The 17,152-nt window shown below is 45.8% G+C and overlaps 1 protein-coding gene across 1 annotated transcript in view; it reads left to right on the top strand.

The window, feature by feature from the left end:
• The window catches only part of LOC139240520 (uncharacterized), a 19,453-nt gene extending 2,543 nt beyond the window's left edge, over nt 1-16,910 (top strand). Inside the window, exon 2 of the mRNA XM_070869064.1 lies at nt 15,505-16,910. Coding sequence (XP_070725165.1) covers nt 15,505-16,090 — 586 coding nt within the window. The 3' untranslated portion in view covers nt 16,091-16,910. The remainder of the gene's footprint in view (nt 1-15,504) is intronic.
• Nucleotides 16,911-17,152: the final 242 nt, after the last annotated feature.

Below are 17,152 nucleotides of genomic sequence, written 5' to 3'. Positions count from 1 at the left end.
GAGAAATTTCTTCTGAGGTTTGTAAATCTGTGGCATTCACTACCTCAGAGCTGTGGAAGCCGGGACATTGAATAAATTTAAGACAGAAATAGACAGTTTCTTAAATAAGGGATTATGGGGAGCGGGCGGGGAAGTGGAGCTGAGTCCATGATCGGATCAGCCATGATTGTATTGAATGGCGGGGCAGGCTCGAGGGGCCGTATGGCCGACTCCTGCTCCTATTTCTTATGTTCTTAATCTGCACTGGACAGAGAGTGTGACTGAGATAGCGTAATGGTACAGACACGGAGCAGGAATAGAGTTTAGGACAGTCCGACTAGGTGAAAATCTCCACATTTCTGCTTAATGCAAAAGTCAAAATACAATTGATAGCGGGAGAATTTAATTGAATTTGCCCCGTATCAATAGGTTCAGTTGATAAACTGTATAGAATAACAACATTTAATGTACAGAAACAGGCCATTTGGCCTAACTGGCCCACACGAGCCTCCTCCCATCCTACCTCATGGACCCTCTCAGCATAATCCTTCGATTCCTTTCTCGCTCATATACTTATCTAGCTTCCCCTTAAATGTATCTATGCTATTCGCCTCAAGCACAGTGGTAGTGTGTTCTGCATTCTCACTATTATCTGGGTACAGAAGTTTCTTCTGAATTCCCTACTGGATTTATTCGTGACTGTCTTATATTGTGGGCCCCTAGTTTTGGTCTCCCGCACAAGTGGAAACATCTTGTCTACATCCGCCCAATTAAACCCCTTCATAATTTTGAAGACCTCTATCTGGTCACCCCTCAGCCTTCTCTTTTGAGAAAAGTGCCCAAGTCTGTTCATTCATTCCTGCAAGTTAACTGGTGTCCTTTCTGAACAAGCTTAATTTCCATTGGGCTCATGAGATCGTTATGAAGGCCAACATGCAGTAAAGAAAACATATGGCATGTTGGCCTTCATAGCAAGAGAATTGAAGTATAGGAGCAGGGAGGTCTTGCTGCAGTTGTACAGGGCCTTGGTGAGACCACACCTTGAGTATTTGGTCTCCTAATCTGAGGACATTCTTGCTGTTGAGGGAGTGCAGCAAAGGTTCACCAGACTGATTCCCAGGATTGCAGGACTGACATATGAAGAAAGACTGGATTGACTCGGCTTGTATTCACTGGAATTTAAAAGGATGAGGGGAATTCATAGAAGCATATAAAATTATGATGGGACTGGACAGGTTAGATGCAGGAAGAATGTTTCCGATGTTGAAGTCCAGAACCAGGGGTCTAAGGATAAGGATAAGGGGTAAGCCACTTAGGACTGAGATGAGGAGAAACTTCTTCACTCAGAGAATTGTGAACCTATGGAATTCTCTACCACAAAGTTGTTGAGGCCAATTCGTTAGATATATTCAAAAGGGAGTTAGATGTGGCCCTTATGGCTAAAGGGATCAAGGGGTATGGAGAGAAAGCAGGAAAGGGGTACTGAGGTGTATCATCAGCCATGATCATATTGAATGGTGGTGCAGGCTCGAAGGGCCGAATGGCCTACTCCTGCACCTATTTTCTATGTTTCTATGTTATAACTCCCTTACTTATTTTATCAATAGTTTTTCTGTTCTTACATATAAGTGCCAGACATCCAAGTGAAACCTTTAATTATAAATCTGTCTTTGATTCTGTATCATTCAATATCAGCTAAGTGTCCTTTTTCTACCCAATCCCCAAATAAAATGATGATGTTTACCTAGGTGGTTTCCTTTTGCAGGGTTAGCTAATGTCCTTGCCTCATTAACAGTGGTTACAGTTCCCTCACACTTGGGGAGCAGTATGCAATGGCATGTAATGAGTTGTGTTCTCTCATTTTGCGGGTGAATACTTCATGGTGAAACTGAGCATTGCTGTCTGGTCAACCTCAATTTAAAACTTCAGTGCTCACTACTTTATAATAGATCTTACTTCCCTGCTTAGTAAACAAATTACTACAATACAGAGAGAATTCAATAGCAGTATAACATTCGGCCCCTCGATCCTGCTCCGCCATTCAATAAGATCATGGGCGATCTAATCCTGGACTCAGCTCCACTTCCCTGCCCGCTCCCAATAACCCTTCACTCCCTTATCGTTCAAAAATCTGTCTGTCTTCGCCTTTAATATATTCAATGACCCAGCCTCCACAGCTCTCTTAGTCTTAGTCTCAGAATAAGGGGCCGCCCATTTAAAACTATGTCCCCGAGTTTTAGTTTCCCCCGAGTGGAAATATCCTCCCTGCATCCATCTTGTCGAGTCCCCTCATTATCTTATAAGTTTCAATAAGGTCATCTCTCATTCTTCTGATCTCCAATGAGTATAGGCTCAACCTATCCTCATAAGTCAAGACCGTCATCTCCGGAGTCAACCTAGTGAACCTTCTGTGAACTGCCTCCAATGCAAGTATATCCTTCCTTAAATACAGAGACCAAAACTGCACACAGTACTCCAGGTGTGGCCTCACCAATACCCTGTGCAGTTGTACGGGCCAGCCCACACTGCAATATGTGTGCGCACTAGGTACGTGTAGCAGAGCAGGTCTCCAGTCGTCTTGGATAACCCTTGCCATTGGACCAAGACCTGGCTCTGTCAAGCCCGTGTGGTGGCTGGTGTGCAACGGCCACCCCGCGTTAAAAAAATCCACCCACAGGCATCTTCCATCCTTCAGGATGAGTTCGGGATCTGGAATATTAGGTCCTTCATTGAAACACCTGTGAACTCATCCTTTTTTAGCGTGGAAGCAAGTCATCCTCATTTTGAGGGACTGCCTATGATGATGATGTACAGTTGTAGCAGGACTTTTCTGCTCCATCCCCCTTGCAATAAAGGCCAACATTCCAAATTTGCCTTCCTGATCACTTGCTGTACCTGCATACTAGCTTTTTGTGTTTCATGCACAAGGACTGTATTGCAGCACTTTTCAATTTTTCTCCATTTAAATTACAATTTGCTTGTGTATTATTTCTGCTCAAGTGGATAACCTCACATTTTCCCACATTATACTCTCATCATACTGCCAATTTTTTGCCCACTCACTTAGCCTGTCTATAATCCCTTTGCAGATAGTAGACATCAGGACCGTCTGATTAATTATATTTTAAATGAGGATTCTTTGGATCTAAGAAAGGCAAATGGGAATATTTTCTCAATGAAACCAATATCCTCTTGGGGGGGGGGGGGGGGGGGGATGATATGTTGCTAGTGCTGTTAGGGAGGGTTTAAATTAATTTTGCAGGCGGATGGGCACCAGGGTGTAACATTATAAAGGAGAAACAGTGTGCGCAAAGCATTGGTAGAGACGGATCGCATTGGAGTAAGAAATCATACAGTATTCGATAGGGTCAGACTAAGAGAGAATACAAGATCTAAGGTATATTTACACTGCATGAATGTGAATGCACAATGCGTGGTAAATAACATTGGTGAGCTGCAGGCTCACATGGGAATATGATGTTGTGACAACAGTGACCTGGCCCAAAAAAGGGCAGGATTGGGTATTAAATATTCCTGGATATAAGGTGTTCAGGAAAGAAAGCAGTTGGGGTGACAGTATTGATTAAGGAGAATATTACAGTGTTGGAGAAATAGAATGTCCTGGACGGGTCAATGTCAGCATCTATTTGGTTAGAGTTTTTAAAAAAAACAACAGAGGTGCCATTGCACTACTGGGTATATTCTACCGACCGCCAACGAGGGAGAAGAATATAGACTAGCAAATTTGCAGGGAAATTACAGAGGGGTGCAAGAACTATAGAGTGGTGATAATGGGAAACTTCAATTATCCTAATATAGACTGAGATAGTAATAGTGTATAGGGCAGAGAGGTGAAGAATTTCTGAAGTGTGTTAATAAGAACATAAGAAATAGGAGCAGGAGTCGGCCATACGGCCCCTCGAGTCTGCTCTGCCATTCAATAAGATCATGGCTGATCTGATCATGGACTCGGGTCCACTTCCCTGCCCGCTCCCCATAACCCCTTATCGATTAAGAAACCGTCTATTTCTGTCTTAAATTTATTTAATGTCCCAGTTTCCACAGCTCTCTGAGGCAGCGAATTCCACAGATTTACAACCCTCAGAGAGGAAATTTCTCCTCATCTCAGTTCTAAATGGGCGGCCCCTTATTCTAAGATCATGCCCCCTAGTTCTAGTCTCCCCCATCAGTGGAAACATCCTCTCTGCATCCACCTTGTCAAGCCCCCTCATAATCTTATACGTCTCGATAAGATCACCTCTCATTCTTCTGAATTCCAATGAGTGGAGGCCCAACCTACTCAACCTTTCCTCATAAGTCAACCCCCTCATCCCCGGAATTAACCGAGTGAACCTTCTCTGAACTGCCTTCAAAGCAAGTTTATCTTTTTGTAAATATGGAAACCAAAACTGCACGCAGTATTCCAGGTGTGGTCTCACTAATACCATGTATAGCTGTAGTAAGACTTCCCGGCTTTTATACTCCATCCCCTTTGCAATAAAGGCCAAGATACTGATCACTTGCTGTACCTGCATACTATCAATACGATTCTGCCGAATTAGGGAGAAGACATTGCTGGATCTGGTTGTGGGGAATGAGGTGGAGCAAGTGTCAGTTGGGGAACATTTAGGGAACAGTGATCATAGTATAAGGTTTAGATTAGCTATGGAAAAGAACAAGGAGCCATCTGGAGTAAAAATACTTAATTGGAGGAGGGCCAGTTTCTGTGGGTTGAGACGGAACTGGCCTGGGTAAATTGGAATCGAAGATTGGCATGCAAAACTGTAATGGAACAAAATGGGCTGCCTTTTAAAGAGGAGATGGTTCGGATACAGTCGAGGTATATTCCTATGAAGAGGAAAGGCAGGGCAGCCAAAGCCAGAGCTCCCTGGATGACGAAAGAGATAATAAGATGAAGCAGAAAAAGGTGGCATATGACAGATGTCAGTTCGAGAATACAAGTGAGAACCAAGCTGAAGATAGAAAGTTCAGAGGGGAAGTGAAAAAGGAAATAAGAGGGGCAAAGAGAGAGTATGAGAATAGAATGGCAGCCCACATCAAATGGAATCAAAAAATTTTCTATAGGCATATAAATACTGAATGGGTAGTAAGAGGAGGTGGTGGGGCTGATTAGGGTCCAATAAGGAGACCTACGCATGGAGGCAGAGGGAATTGGCACTAAATTAGTACTTTGCATCTATCTTAACCAAGGAAGAATAGCCTGCCAAACGCATAGTGAAAAAGGAGGTAGTTGAGATACAAAACGAGCTAAAAATTGATAGAGGAGCTACCAGAAAGGCTGGCTGTATTTAAAGTAGATAAGTAACCAGGACCGGATGGGATTCATCCATTGGATGCTGAGGGAAATGACTGTAGAAATTGCAGAGGTACTGGCCGAAATCTTCCAATCCTCCTTGGATAATGGGGGTGGTGCCAGAGGACTGGACAACTGCAAATGTTACACCCTTGATCAAAAACCGGTGCAGGGATAAACCCAGCAACTACAGGCTTTAGGAAGCTTTTCGAAATGATAATCCGGGACAAAATGAACAGTCACTCGGAAAAGTGTGGATTAATTAAGGAAAACCAGCAAGGATTTGTTAAAGGCAAATTGTGTTTAGCTAACTTGATTGTGTTTTTTGATCAGGTAACAGAGGGTTGATGAAGGCAATGCGGTTGATGTGGTGTACATGGACTTCCAAAAGGCATATGATAAAGTGCCACATAATAGGCTTGCCAGCAAAGTTGAAGTCTATGGAATAAAAGGGACAGTGGCAGTGGATATGGAATTGGCTCAGTGACAGAAAACAGAGAGTAGTGGTGAACGGTTGGTTTTTGGGTTGGAGGAAGATATACAGTGGTGTTCCCTAGGGGTCGGTACTGGGACCACTGCTTTTTTTGATATATATCAATGACTTGGACTTGAGAGAACAGGGCACAATTTCAAAATCTGCAGATGACACAAAACTTGGAAGTATAGTGAGGAGGGTAGTGATAAGCTTCAAGAGGACATAGATGGAATGGGCTGATGTGGTGTGGCAGATAAAATTTCATGCAGAAAAGTGCGAAGTGATGCATTTTGGTAGGAAAAAGGAGGAGAGGCAATATTAATGAAAGAATATAATTCGAAAGAACACAGAAACCTGGGGGTATATGTGGAAAAGACATTGAAGGTGGCAGGGCAGGTTGAGAAAGTGGTTATAAAAGCTTACGGGATCCTGGGCTTCATAAATAGAGGCATCGAGTACAAAAGCAAGGAAGTTATGATGAACATTTATAAAACACCGGTTCGGCCTCAATTGGAGCATTGTGTCCAATTCTGGGCATCGCACTTTCGGAAGGATGTGAAGGCCTTAGAGAGGGTGCAGAAAAGATTTACAAGAATGGTTCCAGGGTTGAAGGACTTCAGTTACGTGGATAGACTGGAGAAGCTGAGGTTCTTCTCCTTAGAGCAGAGAAGGTTGAGAGGAGATTTGATCGAGGTGTTCCAAATCATGAGGGGTCTAGACAGAGTAGATAGAGAGAAACTGTTCCCATTGGCGGAAGGGTCGAGGACCAGAGGACCAGAGGACACAGATGTAACGTGATTGACAGAAGAACCAAAGGCGACGTAAGAGAAAACTTTTTTATGTAGCGAGTGGTTAGGATCTGGAATGCGCTGCCTGAAGGGTGGAGGCAGATTCAATCGTGGCTTTCAAAAGGGAATTGGATATGTACCTGATGAAAAAGGAATTGCAGGGATACGGGTAAAAGGCAGGGGAGTGGGACGAGCTGAAGTGCTCTTGCAGAGAGCCGGGACAGGCTGAATGGCGGCCTCCTGTGCTGTAACCATTCTATGGTGAGCCTAGGAGCTGTGGAGAAGCAATGGGTTTTGGGTGTTCATGTGCACAAGTCACTAAAGGCCAGTGCCTTGATACAAAAAGGTTCATGGGATGTTGGCCTTTATCGCAAGGGGGCTGGAATACAAAAGGGAGCTAGTAATGCTTCAGCTATCATCATAGGCAGTCCCTCGGAATCGAGAAAGACTTGCTTCCACTCTTAAAATGAGTCCTTGGGTGGCTGAACAGTCTAATACGAGAGCTATTGTCCCACCTGTGACAGGGACTGTCGTTGAGGGTAAGGGAGGGTGGGACAGGTTTGCCGCACGCTCTTTCCGCTGCCTGTGCTTGATTTCTGCATGCTCTCAGCGATGAGACTCGAGGTGCTCAGCGCCTTCCCGGATGCACTTCCTCCACTTAGAGCGGTCTTTGGCCGGGGACTCCCAGGTGTCGGTGGGGATGTTGCACTTTATCAGGGAGGCTTTGAGGGTGTCCTTGTAATGTTTCCTCTGCCCACCTTTGGCTCGTTTGCCGTGAAGGAGTTCCGAGTAGAGCCCTTGCTTTGGGAGTCTCGTGTCTGGCATGCGGACAATGTGGCCTGCCCAGCGGAGCTGATCAAGTGTGGTCAGTGCTTCGATGCTGGCCTGGTCGAGGACACTAATGTTGGTGCGTCTGTCCTCCCAGGAGATTTGGAGTTATACACAGCCTTGGTCAGACCCCGTCTAAAGTACTATGCCCAGTTTTGGACACAGAACTTTGCGAAAGGTCTACTGGCCTTAGAGGGGATGCAACGCAAATGCACCATAGGATACCATGCCATAAAGGGTTAAATGATGAAGATAGGTTGCATAAACTTGGGTTTGTATTCCGTTGTGCAGATGGTTGAGGGGTGATCTAATAAAGGTCTTTACAATGATAAAGGGATTTGAGAGGGTAGATTCACTTAAACTATTTCCTCGGGTGGAGCATAATCTTAAAATTCGAGCGAGGCCATTTAGGAGTGATACCAAGAATCACGTTTTCACAAAGGGTGGTGGAAATCTGGAACACTAACTGTGGAAGCGGGCTCAGTTGGCAATTTGAAGACTTAGGTCAGTAGATTTTTATTGGGTAAGGGTATCTGGAGTAAAGGTGGGTAAATGGAGTTAAGGTATCGATCATCCATGATCTACTACAATGGCAGAACAGGTTCGAGGGGTGAATGGCCTCCAAGTCTTATGATCCAAGTCTCCAGGTATCCAAGGAAACGAGGAGCTCAACTTCACTGGGGCTGTGAAAAATATGGAAACGTCCTCGCTATACAGCAACATGCACAGGAAATGCTGGAAATAATGGCACTGTAACGAGGAAAGACGGGTTAATGGGTAGAAGCATTCATCAAAGCTGAAACTGGATCTTATTTCATCTCGTTCCAGTCCCCACACCTTCTCCCACCCCAAAGGACAAGAGCAACAGTCCCATGGGAATAGCATCATCCCCACGTTTCTCTCCAAGTCACACACTATCCTACATGAGTGCTGGCTCAATATCCTGGAATTCCCTCCCAAAAACTGTCCTGGGAGCATCTTCAGCGCAAGAACTGCTGGTTCTGGGAGAAGGTTCACAACTAATTTGTCAGGACAGCTTGGAAAGGGCATTAAATGGGGCCATGCCAGCATCACCCACAACCTGCGACAAATAAAGGAAAAACACGCTCTCCCGCTCTTCAGCATTCCCTTTGGTTCGGATTTGCAACATTCTCCTGCATTTTCCAACAAATTTCCTGTTTTCCCCTCATATTCGCTGATTTTTGCCCAAGGTTCCCAATTTTTCACACACTCTTTGTTCAGCTTTTCTATTATTTCCGTATTCCCTATTTTCTATCAGAATCACAATTTCCCCCTCGCATTGTTTATTTACCCCTTAATTCCCAGCCTTTTCTCCCATATTCCATTTTTCCATCATAACTCCTGTTTTTCCCTCACATTCCCTAGTTTCTCTTGCTTTTCACTCACATTCCCTATTTTCTATCAGGCTCCCTATATTTTCCTCTCATTCCCTTCTCTCATCGACTGGCCTGTTTTCCTTTGCCCCGGAACGTCTCCCACTTTCACAGTTTTCCCCCTCGCATTTCAGTTCTTTTCCTTTCCAGTTCCTCCTCGAATGTACTCTTCTCTCAGTTTTCTCTCCCTCAAATACCCTATTTTCCCTCACTTTGAATGTTTCTGTGATATTCTGGTAACCTCCTCACATTCCCCATAGAAGAAACATAGAAATTTACAGCGCAGTAGGAGGCCATTTCGGCCCATCGTGTCCACGCCGGCCGACAAAGCCACACGGGCCTTGGTCAGCAGCCCTGAAGGTTACATATAAGCCTATGAACAATGACGGAAAGGCAAAGAGCACCCAGCCCAACTAGTCCACCTCTCACAACTGCGACAACCCTTATACTGAAACATTCTACACTCCACCCCAACCAGAGCCATGTGATCTCATGGGAGAGGCAAAAACCAGTTTAAAAACTCAGGCCAATTTGGGGAGAAAAAATCTGGGAAAATTCCTCTCCGACCCATCCAGGCGATCGAAACTAGTCCAGGAGATCACCCTGGTCGTATTCTATTCCCTGCAGTACTTACCATTATATCTGCTTTGTCCAACAAAAGGTCATCCAGTCTAATCCCAATTACCAGCTCTCGGTCCGTAACCCTGCAGGTTACGGCACTTTAAGTGCCCATCCAACCATCTCTCAAAAGTGGTGAGGGTTTCTGCATCCACCACTCTTCCATGCAGCGAGTTCCAGATCTCCACAACCTTCTGTGTAAAGAAGCCTCCCCCCCCTCAAATCCCCTCTAAATCTTCCACCAACCACCTTAAAACTATGCCCCCTTGTAATAGACCCCTCCATCAATGGAAATAGACCCTTACTCTCCACTATGTCCAGGCCCCTCAATATTTTGTACACCTCAATGAGGCCTCCTCTCAACCTCCTCTGTTCCAATGAGAACAAACCCAGCCTATCCAATCTGTCCCCCTAACTATGATTCTCCATTCCAGGCAGCATCCCAGTAAATCTCCTCTGCACCCTCTCTAGCGCACCCTCTCTAGCGCAATCACGTCCTTCCTATAATACGGCGACCAGAACTGCACGCAGTACTCCAGCTGTGCCCTAACCAAAGTATTATACAATTTAAGCATAACCTGCCTGCTCTTATATTCTATTCGTTGGCCGATAAAGGCAAGCAGTCTGTATGCCTTCTTAATCACCTTATCCACCTGGCCTGCTACTTTCAGGGATCTGTGGACAAGCACTCCAAGGTCCCTTTGTTCATCTACACTATTAAGTAGCCTACCACTTAATGTGTATACCTTTCCTTATTAATCATCCCAAAGTGCATCACCTCACACTTCTCTGAATTAAATTCCATTTGCCACTGCTCTGCCCACCTGACCAGTAGATTGATATACTCCTGCAGCCCATGACTTTCCTCTTCATTATCAACCACACAGCCAATTTTAGTCTCGTCTGCAAACTTCTTAATCATACCCCCTATATTCAAATCTAAATCATTTATACCACAAAAAGCAAGGGACCCAGAACCGAGCCCTGCGGAACCCCACTGTATACATCCTTCTAGTCACAAAAACATCCATCAATCATTACCCTTTGCTTCCTACCTCCAAGCCAATTTTGGATTCAACTTGCCACTTTGCCCTGGATCCCATGGGCTTTAACCTTCATGGCCAGTCTACTATTTGCCACCTTATCAAAAGCCTTGCTAAAGTCCATATATACTACATCATCCGCATTACCCTCATCAACCTTCTTGGTTACCTCCTCAAAAAATTCAATCAGATTTGTCAAACACGATCTTCCTTTAACAAATCTGTGCTGACTGTCCCTAATTAATCCTTGTCTTTCCAAATGCAGATTTATTCTGTCTTTCAGGATTTTTCCCAATAATTTTCCCATCTCTGAGGTGAGGCTGACCGGCCTGCAATTACTCGCCTATCCCTTTCTCCCTTCTTAAACAAGGGCACGACATTAGCAGTCCTCCAATCCTCCGGCATCATGCCCAAATCCAAAGAGAACTGGAAAATGATGGTCAAGGCCTCTGTTATTTCCTCTTTGACTTCGCTCAACAGCCTGGGATGCATTTCATCTGGGCCTCGGGACATATCTACTTTCAAAGGTGCTAAACCCCTTAATACTTCCTATCTATGCTTATTTCATCCAGAATATCTCACTCCTCCTCGATAGCAGTATCTGCATTTCCCCTTTCCTTTGTGAAAACAGATGCAAAGTATGCGTTAAGAACCTTACCAACATCTTCTGCCTCCACACAGAAATTACCCTCATGGTCTCTAATAGTCTTTCTTTACTTAACCTCTTACTCTTAATATATTTAGAGAACATCTTAGGATTTTCCTTAATTTTATGGCCAAAATTTCACGATCCCCACTTCCCCCCTCACGATCCCCACTTCCCCCTCACGATCCCCACTTCCCCCCCTCACGATCCCCACTTCCCCCCTCACGATCCCCACTTCCCCCTCACGATCCCCACTTCCCCCCTCACGATCCCCACTTCCCCCCTCACGATCCCCACTTCCCCCCTCACGATCCCCACTTCCCCCCTCACGATCCCCACTTCCCCCCTCACGGTCCCCACTTCCCCCCCCTCACGGTCCCCACTTCCCCCCCCTCACGGTCCCCACTTCCCCCCCCTCACGGTCCCCACTTCCCCCCCCTCACGGTCCCCACTTCCCCCCCCTCACGGTCCCCACTTCCCCCCCCTCACGGTCCCCACTTCCCCCCCTCACTTCCCCCCCAGTACCTCCATTTGACAATTATTCTGACCCCGTCCCTCTCCTGTCAATCATGTTGTTCTGGCCCCGCCCCTCCTTTCAATCATGCTATTCTGACTCTCTTTCCCCCCCCCCCCCCCCCGGCTGTGACCCCGCCCCTCTGCTCCTGTCAATCACCTCCTGGCTGTGGCCCCTCCCCCTCCTGTCAATCTCCCCCTGGCTGTGACTCCGCCCCTCTCCTGTCAATCACCCCCTGGCTGTGACCCCGCCCCTCCTGCCAATCCCTCCCTGGTTGTTGGCTCGCCCCCTCCTGTCAATCTCTCCCTGGCTGGACCCCGCCCCCCTCCTGTTAATCACCCCCTGTCTGTGACCCCGCCCCTCTCCTGTCAATCCTTCCCACCCCCTCCCCCCCGGCTGTGGCCCCGCCCCTCTCCGATTTCTCTGGGGCAGTCAGGGCGCTGCCGGGCCGACCAACACTTGGCGAGAAAAGGCAGGCGCTGCGCAAGCGCCCAGTGCAGCCGAGCAATGAATAGGGCGGTTTCTGGCCGCGTGGCATTGTGGGTACAGGCCGCCGCCATTGTGAACGGGAGCAAGGAGGAAATACTGTGAAAATATATAATTTCACACATCTCCAGCACAGGGGGAGCTCAATACTGGCGCATACGCACCACTTTCCCTCTCCCTGTTGGAACCTGCTATTTATTTCCTCCTTTTTTCATTTTGCTGCATTTTACTAACAGTCTAAATGGCTCTGCCACAATCTGTGCCCAAGCCACCCATTCTATGCCCTTCCTTGGCCACTGTCTCCGACTGTTTCCAACCTCGGTGGCCTCATTGACCCTGAGCCGAGCTTCCGACCCCACATCCTCTCCATCCCAAAGACCACCTATTTCCACCGGCAAAATATCCCTCCTGCCTCAGCTCATCTGCTGAAATCCTCATCCATGCATGTGTCACGTCTGGTCTTAACTATTCCAACGCTCTCCTGGCCGACTTCCCACCTTGCACCCTCCATAAATCTCAGCTCATCCAAACCTCTGCTGCCCGTTTCCTAACTCGCACCCAGTCCCATTCACCCGTCATTCCATGTGCCGCTATAAACTGCATTAGTGTCAGAGTCGAACCATTCAACTTTTCTTTCCTCCGCAGAACTGCATCCGGTACTGAGCTCATCTTTACTGCCTCCACTGCAACCAGCGTAAACAGCAACAAAGCTGGTGCCCTGCCACCCCTACTGATCGTAGAATTAGGCCATTCGGTTAAGCCGACTCTTTGAAAGATCTACCAATTAGTCCCACTCTCCTGCTAGTTCCCCATGGCCCAGCACATTTCTCCTTTTCAAGTATTTATCAAACTTTTTAAAGTTACTATTGAATCTGCTTCCACCACCCTTTCAGGCAGTACATTCCAGATCAAAACAACTTGCTGAGCCTGAATACTATCCTTTTGTGTTTCACGTACATGATGTCTTACTACCATTTTACAGGGCCTTGGTGAGACCGCACCTGGAGTATTGTGTGCAGTTTTGGTCGTCTTACCTAAGAAAAGATATACTTGCCATAGAGGGAGTGCAGTGAAAGTTCACCAGACTGATTCCTGGGATGGCATGACTGTCGTATGAGGAGAGATTGGGTCAGCTGGGCCTGTATTCACTAGAGTTTAGAAGAATCAGAGTGGATCTCATTGAAACGTATAAAGTTCTGACGGGGTTGGACAGACTGGATGCGGGGAGGATGTTTCCCCCGGGCTGGGAAGTCTAGAACAAGGGATCACAGTCTCAGGATATGGGGCAGGAAATTTAGGACCGAGATGAGGAGAAATGTTTTCATTCAGAGGGTGGTGTTCTCTACCACAGAAGGCTGTGGAGGCCAAGTCACTGAATATATTTAAGAGGGAGATAGATAGATTTCTAGACATAAAAGACATCCAGCGGTATGGGGGAAAAGCGGGAATATGGTGTTGAGATAGAGGATCAGCCATGATCATGTTGAATTGCGGTGCAGGCTTGAAGGGCCGAATGGCCTGCTCCTGCTCCTATTTTCTATGTTGCATAAAAAAATTCTCATCTCCCCTCTGGCTCTTTTGCCAATGATATTAAATCTGTGTCCTCTGGTTACCAATCATCTGCCAGTAGAAACAGATTCTCCCTATCTACTCTATATCAAAACCCTTCAGGATTGTGAACCCCTCTATCAAATCTCCCCTTTATCTCCCTTGCTTTAAGGAGAAGAATCCCAGCTTCTTCAGTCTCTCCACATAACCGAAGTCCCTCATCCCTGGTACCATTCTAGTAAATTTCCCCTGCACCTTCTCCAAGGCCTTGGCAGCTTCTCTAAAGTGTGGTACCCAGAATTGGACACAATACTCCAGCTGAGGCAAAACAGTGATTTATAATTGTTTATTATAACCTCCTTGCTTTTGTACTCTATGCCTCTATTTATGAAGCTGAAGATCCACTCTGGTTTCTTAACAGCCTTCTAAACCTGTCCTGCCACCCTCAAAGATTTTTGTACATGAACCCCCAGGTCACTCTGTTCATGCACCCCCTTTAAAATTGTACCATTTTGTTTATACTATGCCTCTTCATCCTTTCTAAATAGATTACATAGAATATATAGCACAGAAACAGGCCATTGGCCCAACTAGTCCATGCCAGCATTCATGCTTTACTTGAGCCACCTGTAATCCATCCTCACCTAAATCTATCAGCAGAACACTCTATTCCCTTCTCCCTCATATAGCTTCCCTTTGAATGCATCGATACTACTCGCCCCAGCTACTCCAATTGGTAGTGAGTTCCACATTCTCACCATTCTCTGAGTAAAGAAGCTTCTTCTAACTCTCTGTTGGATTTCTTGGTGACCATCTTATATTGACTGCCTTTAGTTTTGCTCTTCCCCGTAAGTGCAAACTCTTTCTACTCTATCAGTACCTTTCATAATTTTAAAGACCTAATATTAGGACATGCCTTAGGAGTGTAATGCATGCACCTGTGAGGATGCTCACAGATTTATAGAGCTGTTGCATTGTGAGCGGCTTAGCCAGTCACGTGATGTTCACAAGACTCAATAAAACCCCAGTCATTTGGGTCTAGTTCATCCACGATGAGGTGTGCAGTTGTGAGCCTAGTGGATGAACTGGTAATGTGGAGTGTGATCGTTAAAGCTTTACTAATAAACCAATTGGTACTTAACAGCAACATGTTGCTATGAATTCTTAAGCAAAGAACACATGAAGCAAATACATTACAAAGAGAAAAGAGACCCAGCATGTTCATCATTTTCCGATAGGTACAACCTTACATTTCTGGTATCATCCTTGTAACTATTTTTTGCACCCAATCCAGTGCCTCTACATCCTTTTTTTTATAATATAACAACAAGAATTGCACACAGTACTCTGTTTGGTCTAATAAGGGTTCGACACAAGTTTAGCATAACTTGTATACTTTTCAATGCTATCCCACGAGAAATAAATCCTAGTGCTTTGTTTGCTTTTATTATGGCCTTATTGATCTGTGTTGCAACTTTTAGTGATTTGTGCATTTGTACTCCCAGATCGCTTTGCTCCTCCACCACATTTAGATTCTATTTTGCAAGTAATAAGTGACCTCCTTATTTTTCTGACCAAAATCCAATTCCACATATTTATCTATGTTGAAATTAATTTGCCAATTATATGCACATTCTTCAAGTTTATTAACGTCCCCTGTAATTTGTCTAGTCGTCTCAATATTGACTATCCCTCCGAATTTGGTGTCATCCGCAAATTTAGAAATTGTGTTTTTGATTCTAAAGTCTAAATCGTTAATATAAATTGTGAACAAGTGGTCCCAGCACTGATCCTTGTAGGATCCCACTTCCCACCCTCTGCCACTCTGAATAGCTACCTTTTAACCCCATGCTCTGCTTTCTGTCTTTCAGCCAGCTAGCTATCCACTCTGCTAATTGTGCCTTTGATACCATCCTCTGCCTGCTCCACGCTGCCATACAAGCCGTAATCCTGACCAACGGATCTACCGCGTACCCAATACACATGCGGATCGGGGTCAAGCAAGGCTGTGTCATCGCAACAACGCTCTTCTTGATCTTCCTTGCTACAATGCTCCATCTCACCCTCCATAAGCTCCCTGCTGGAGTGGAACTAATCTACAGAACAAATGGGAAATTGTTCAACTTCCGCCGCCTCCAGTCCAGATCCAAGGTCGTCCCATCTTCTGTCATTGAATTACAGTATGCAGATGATGCTTATGTTTGTGCACACTCTGAGGTCAAACTCCAAACCATCGTCAACACCTTCACTGAAGCGTACGAGAGCATGGGCCTTACACTAAACATCCGTAAGACAAAGGTCCTCTACCAACCTGCCCCTGCCACACAGCACTGCCCCCCGATTAACAACATCCTTAACGAGGTTTTGGACAACGTGGACCATTTTCCATACCTCGGGAGACTACTGTTAACAAGAGCAGACGTCGATGATGTGCCAGTGCAGCCTTCGGTCACCTGAGGAAGAGAGTGTTTGAAGACCAGGACCTCAAACCTGGTACCAAGCTCATGGTCTGCAGAGCAGTAATGATAACTGCCCTCCTATGTGCTTCAGAGACACGGACTATGTACAGCAGGCACCTCAAAGCACTGGAGAAGTACCACCAAAGCTGCCTACGCAAGATCCTGCAAATCCATTGGCAGGATAGGCTCACCAATGTCAGTGTTCTTGCTCAGGCCAACATCCCCAGCATCGAAGCATTGACCACGCTCGATCAGCTCCGCTGGACGGACCACATCGTCCGCATGCCCGATACTAGACTCCCAAAACAAGCACTCAGAGCTCCGACATGGCAAGCGAGTCCCAGGTGGGCAGATAAATACTTCAAGGACACCCTTAAAGCTTCCTTGAAAAAGTGAATCATTCCCACCAATGCCTGGGAATCCCAAGACCGCTCAAAATGGAGGAGAAGCATCCGGGAAGGCGCCGTGTCTCTTCGCCTGGAGCACACAGAAGCCAAGCGCAAACAGAGGAATGAGTGCACAACAACCCAAGCACCTCACCCACCGTCTGCCCCACCTGTGACAGAAACTGTAGGTCCCGCATTGGACTCAGTCATCTGAGTCATCCTCGACTCCGAGAGACTGCTAAGAAGAGAAGAGTAATTAATTGTGCCTTGACTCCACATGCTCTGACCTTATTCATTAGTCTATTGGTGGTACCTTGTTGAAGGCCTTTTGGAAATCTAAATAAGTTACATATACTACATTACCCATGTCTACTTTCTGTTACCACTTCAATGGTTTCAATGAGATTGGTCAAGCAAGGTTTGCCCTTTTGAAATCCATGTTGACTATTCATTATTATACTTTTGTGTAATTTATTTGCTTCATGGGATCTTTGCTTAAAAATTCATAGCAATACATTGCTGTTAAGAACTAGTTCGTTTATTAACAAAGGTTTAACAATCGCACTACACATTACTAGTTCATCCACTAGGCTCACAACTGCATACCTCATCATGAATGACCTGGACCGAACTGACTGGGGTTTTATTGAGTCTTGTGAACATCACGTGATTGG

The sequence above is a fragment of the Pristiophorus japonicus genome, chromosome 32, assembly GCF_044704955.1.
Source record: "Pristiophorus japonicus isolate sPriJap1 chromosome 32, sPriJap1.hap1, whole genome shotgun sequence".
Taxonomy (NCBI): domain Eukaryota; kingdom Metazoa; phylum Chordata; class Chondrichthyes; family Pristiophoridae; genus Pristiophorus; species Pristiophorus japonicus.
Note: the sequence above shows the minus strand (reverse complement) of the source record. Positions and strands in the feature narration are given on the sequence as shown.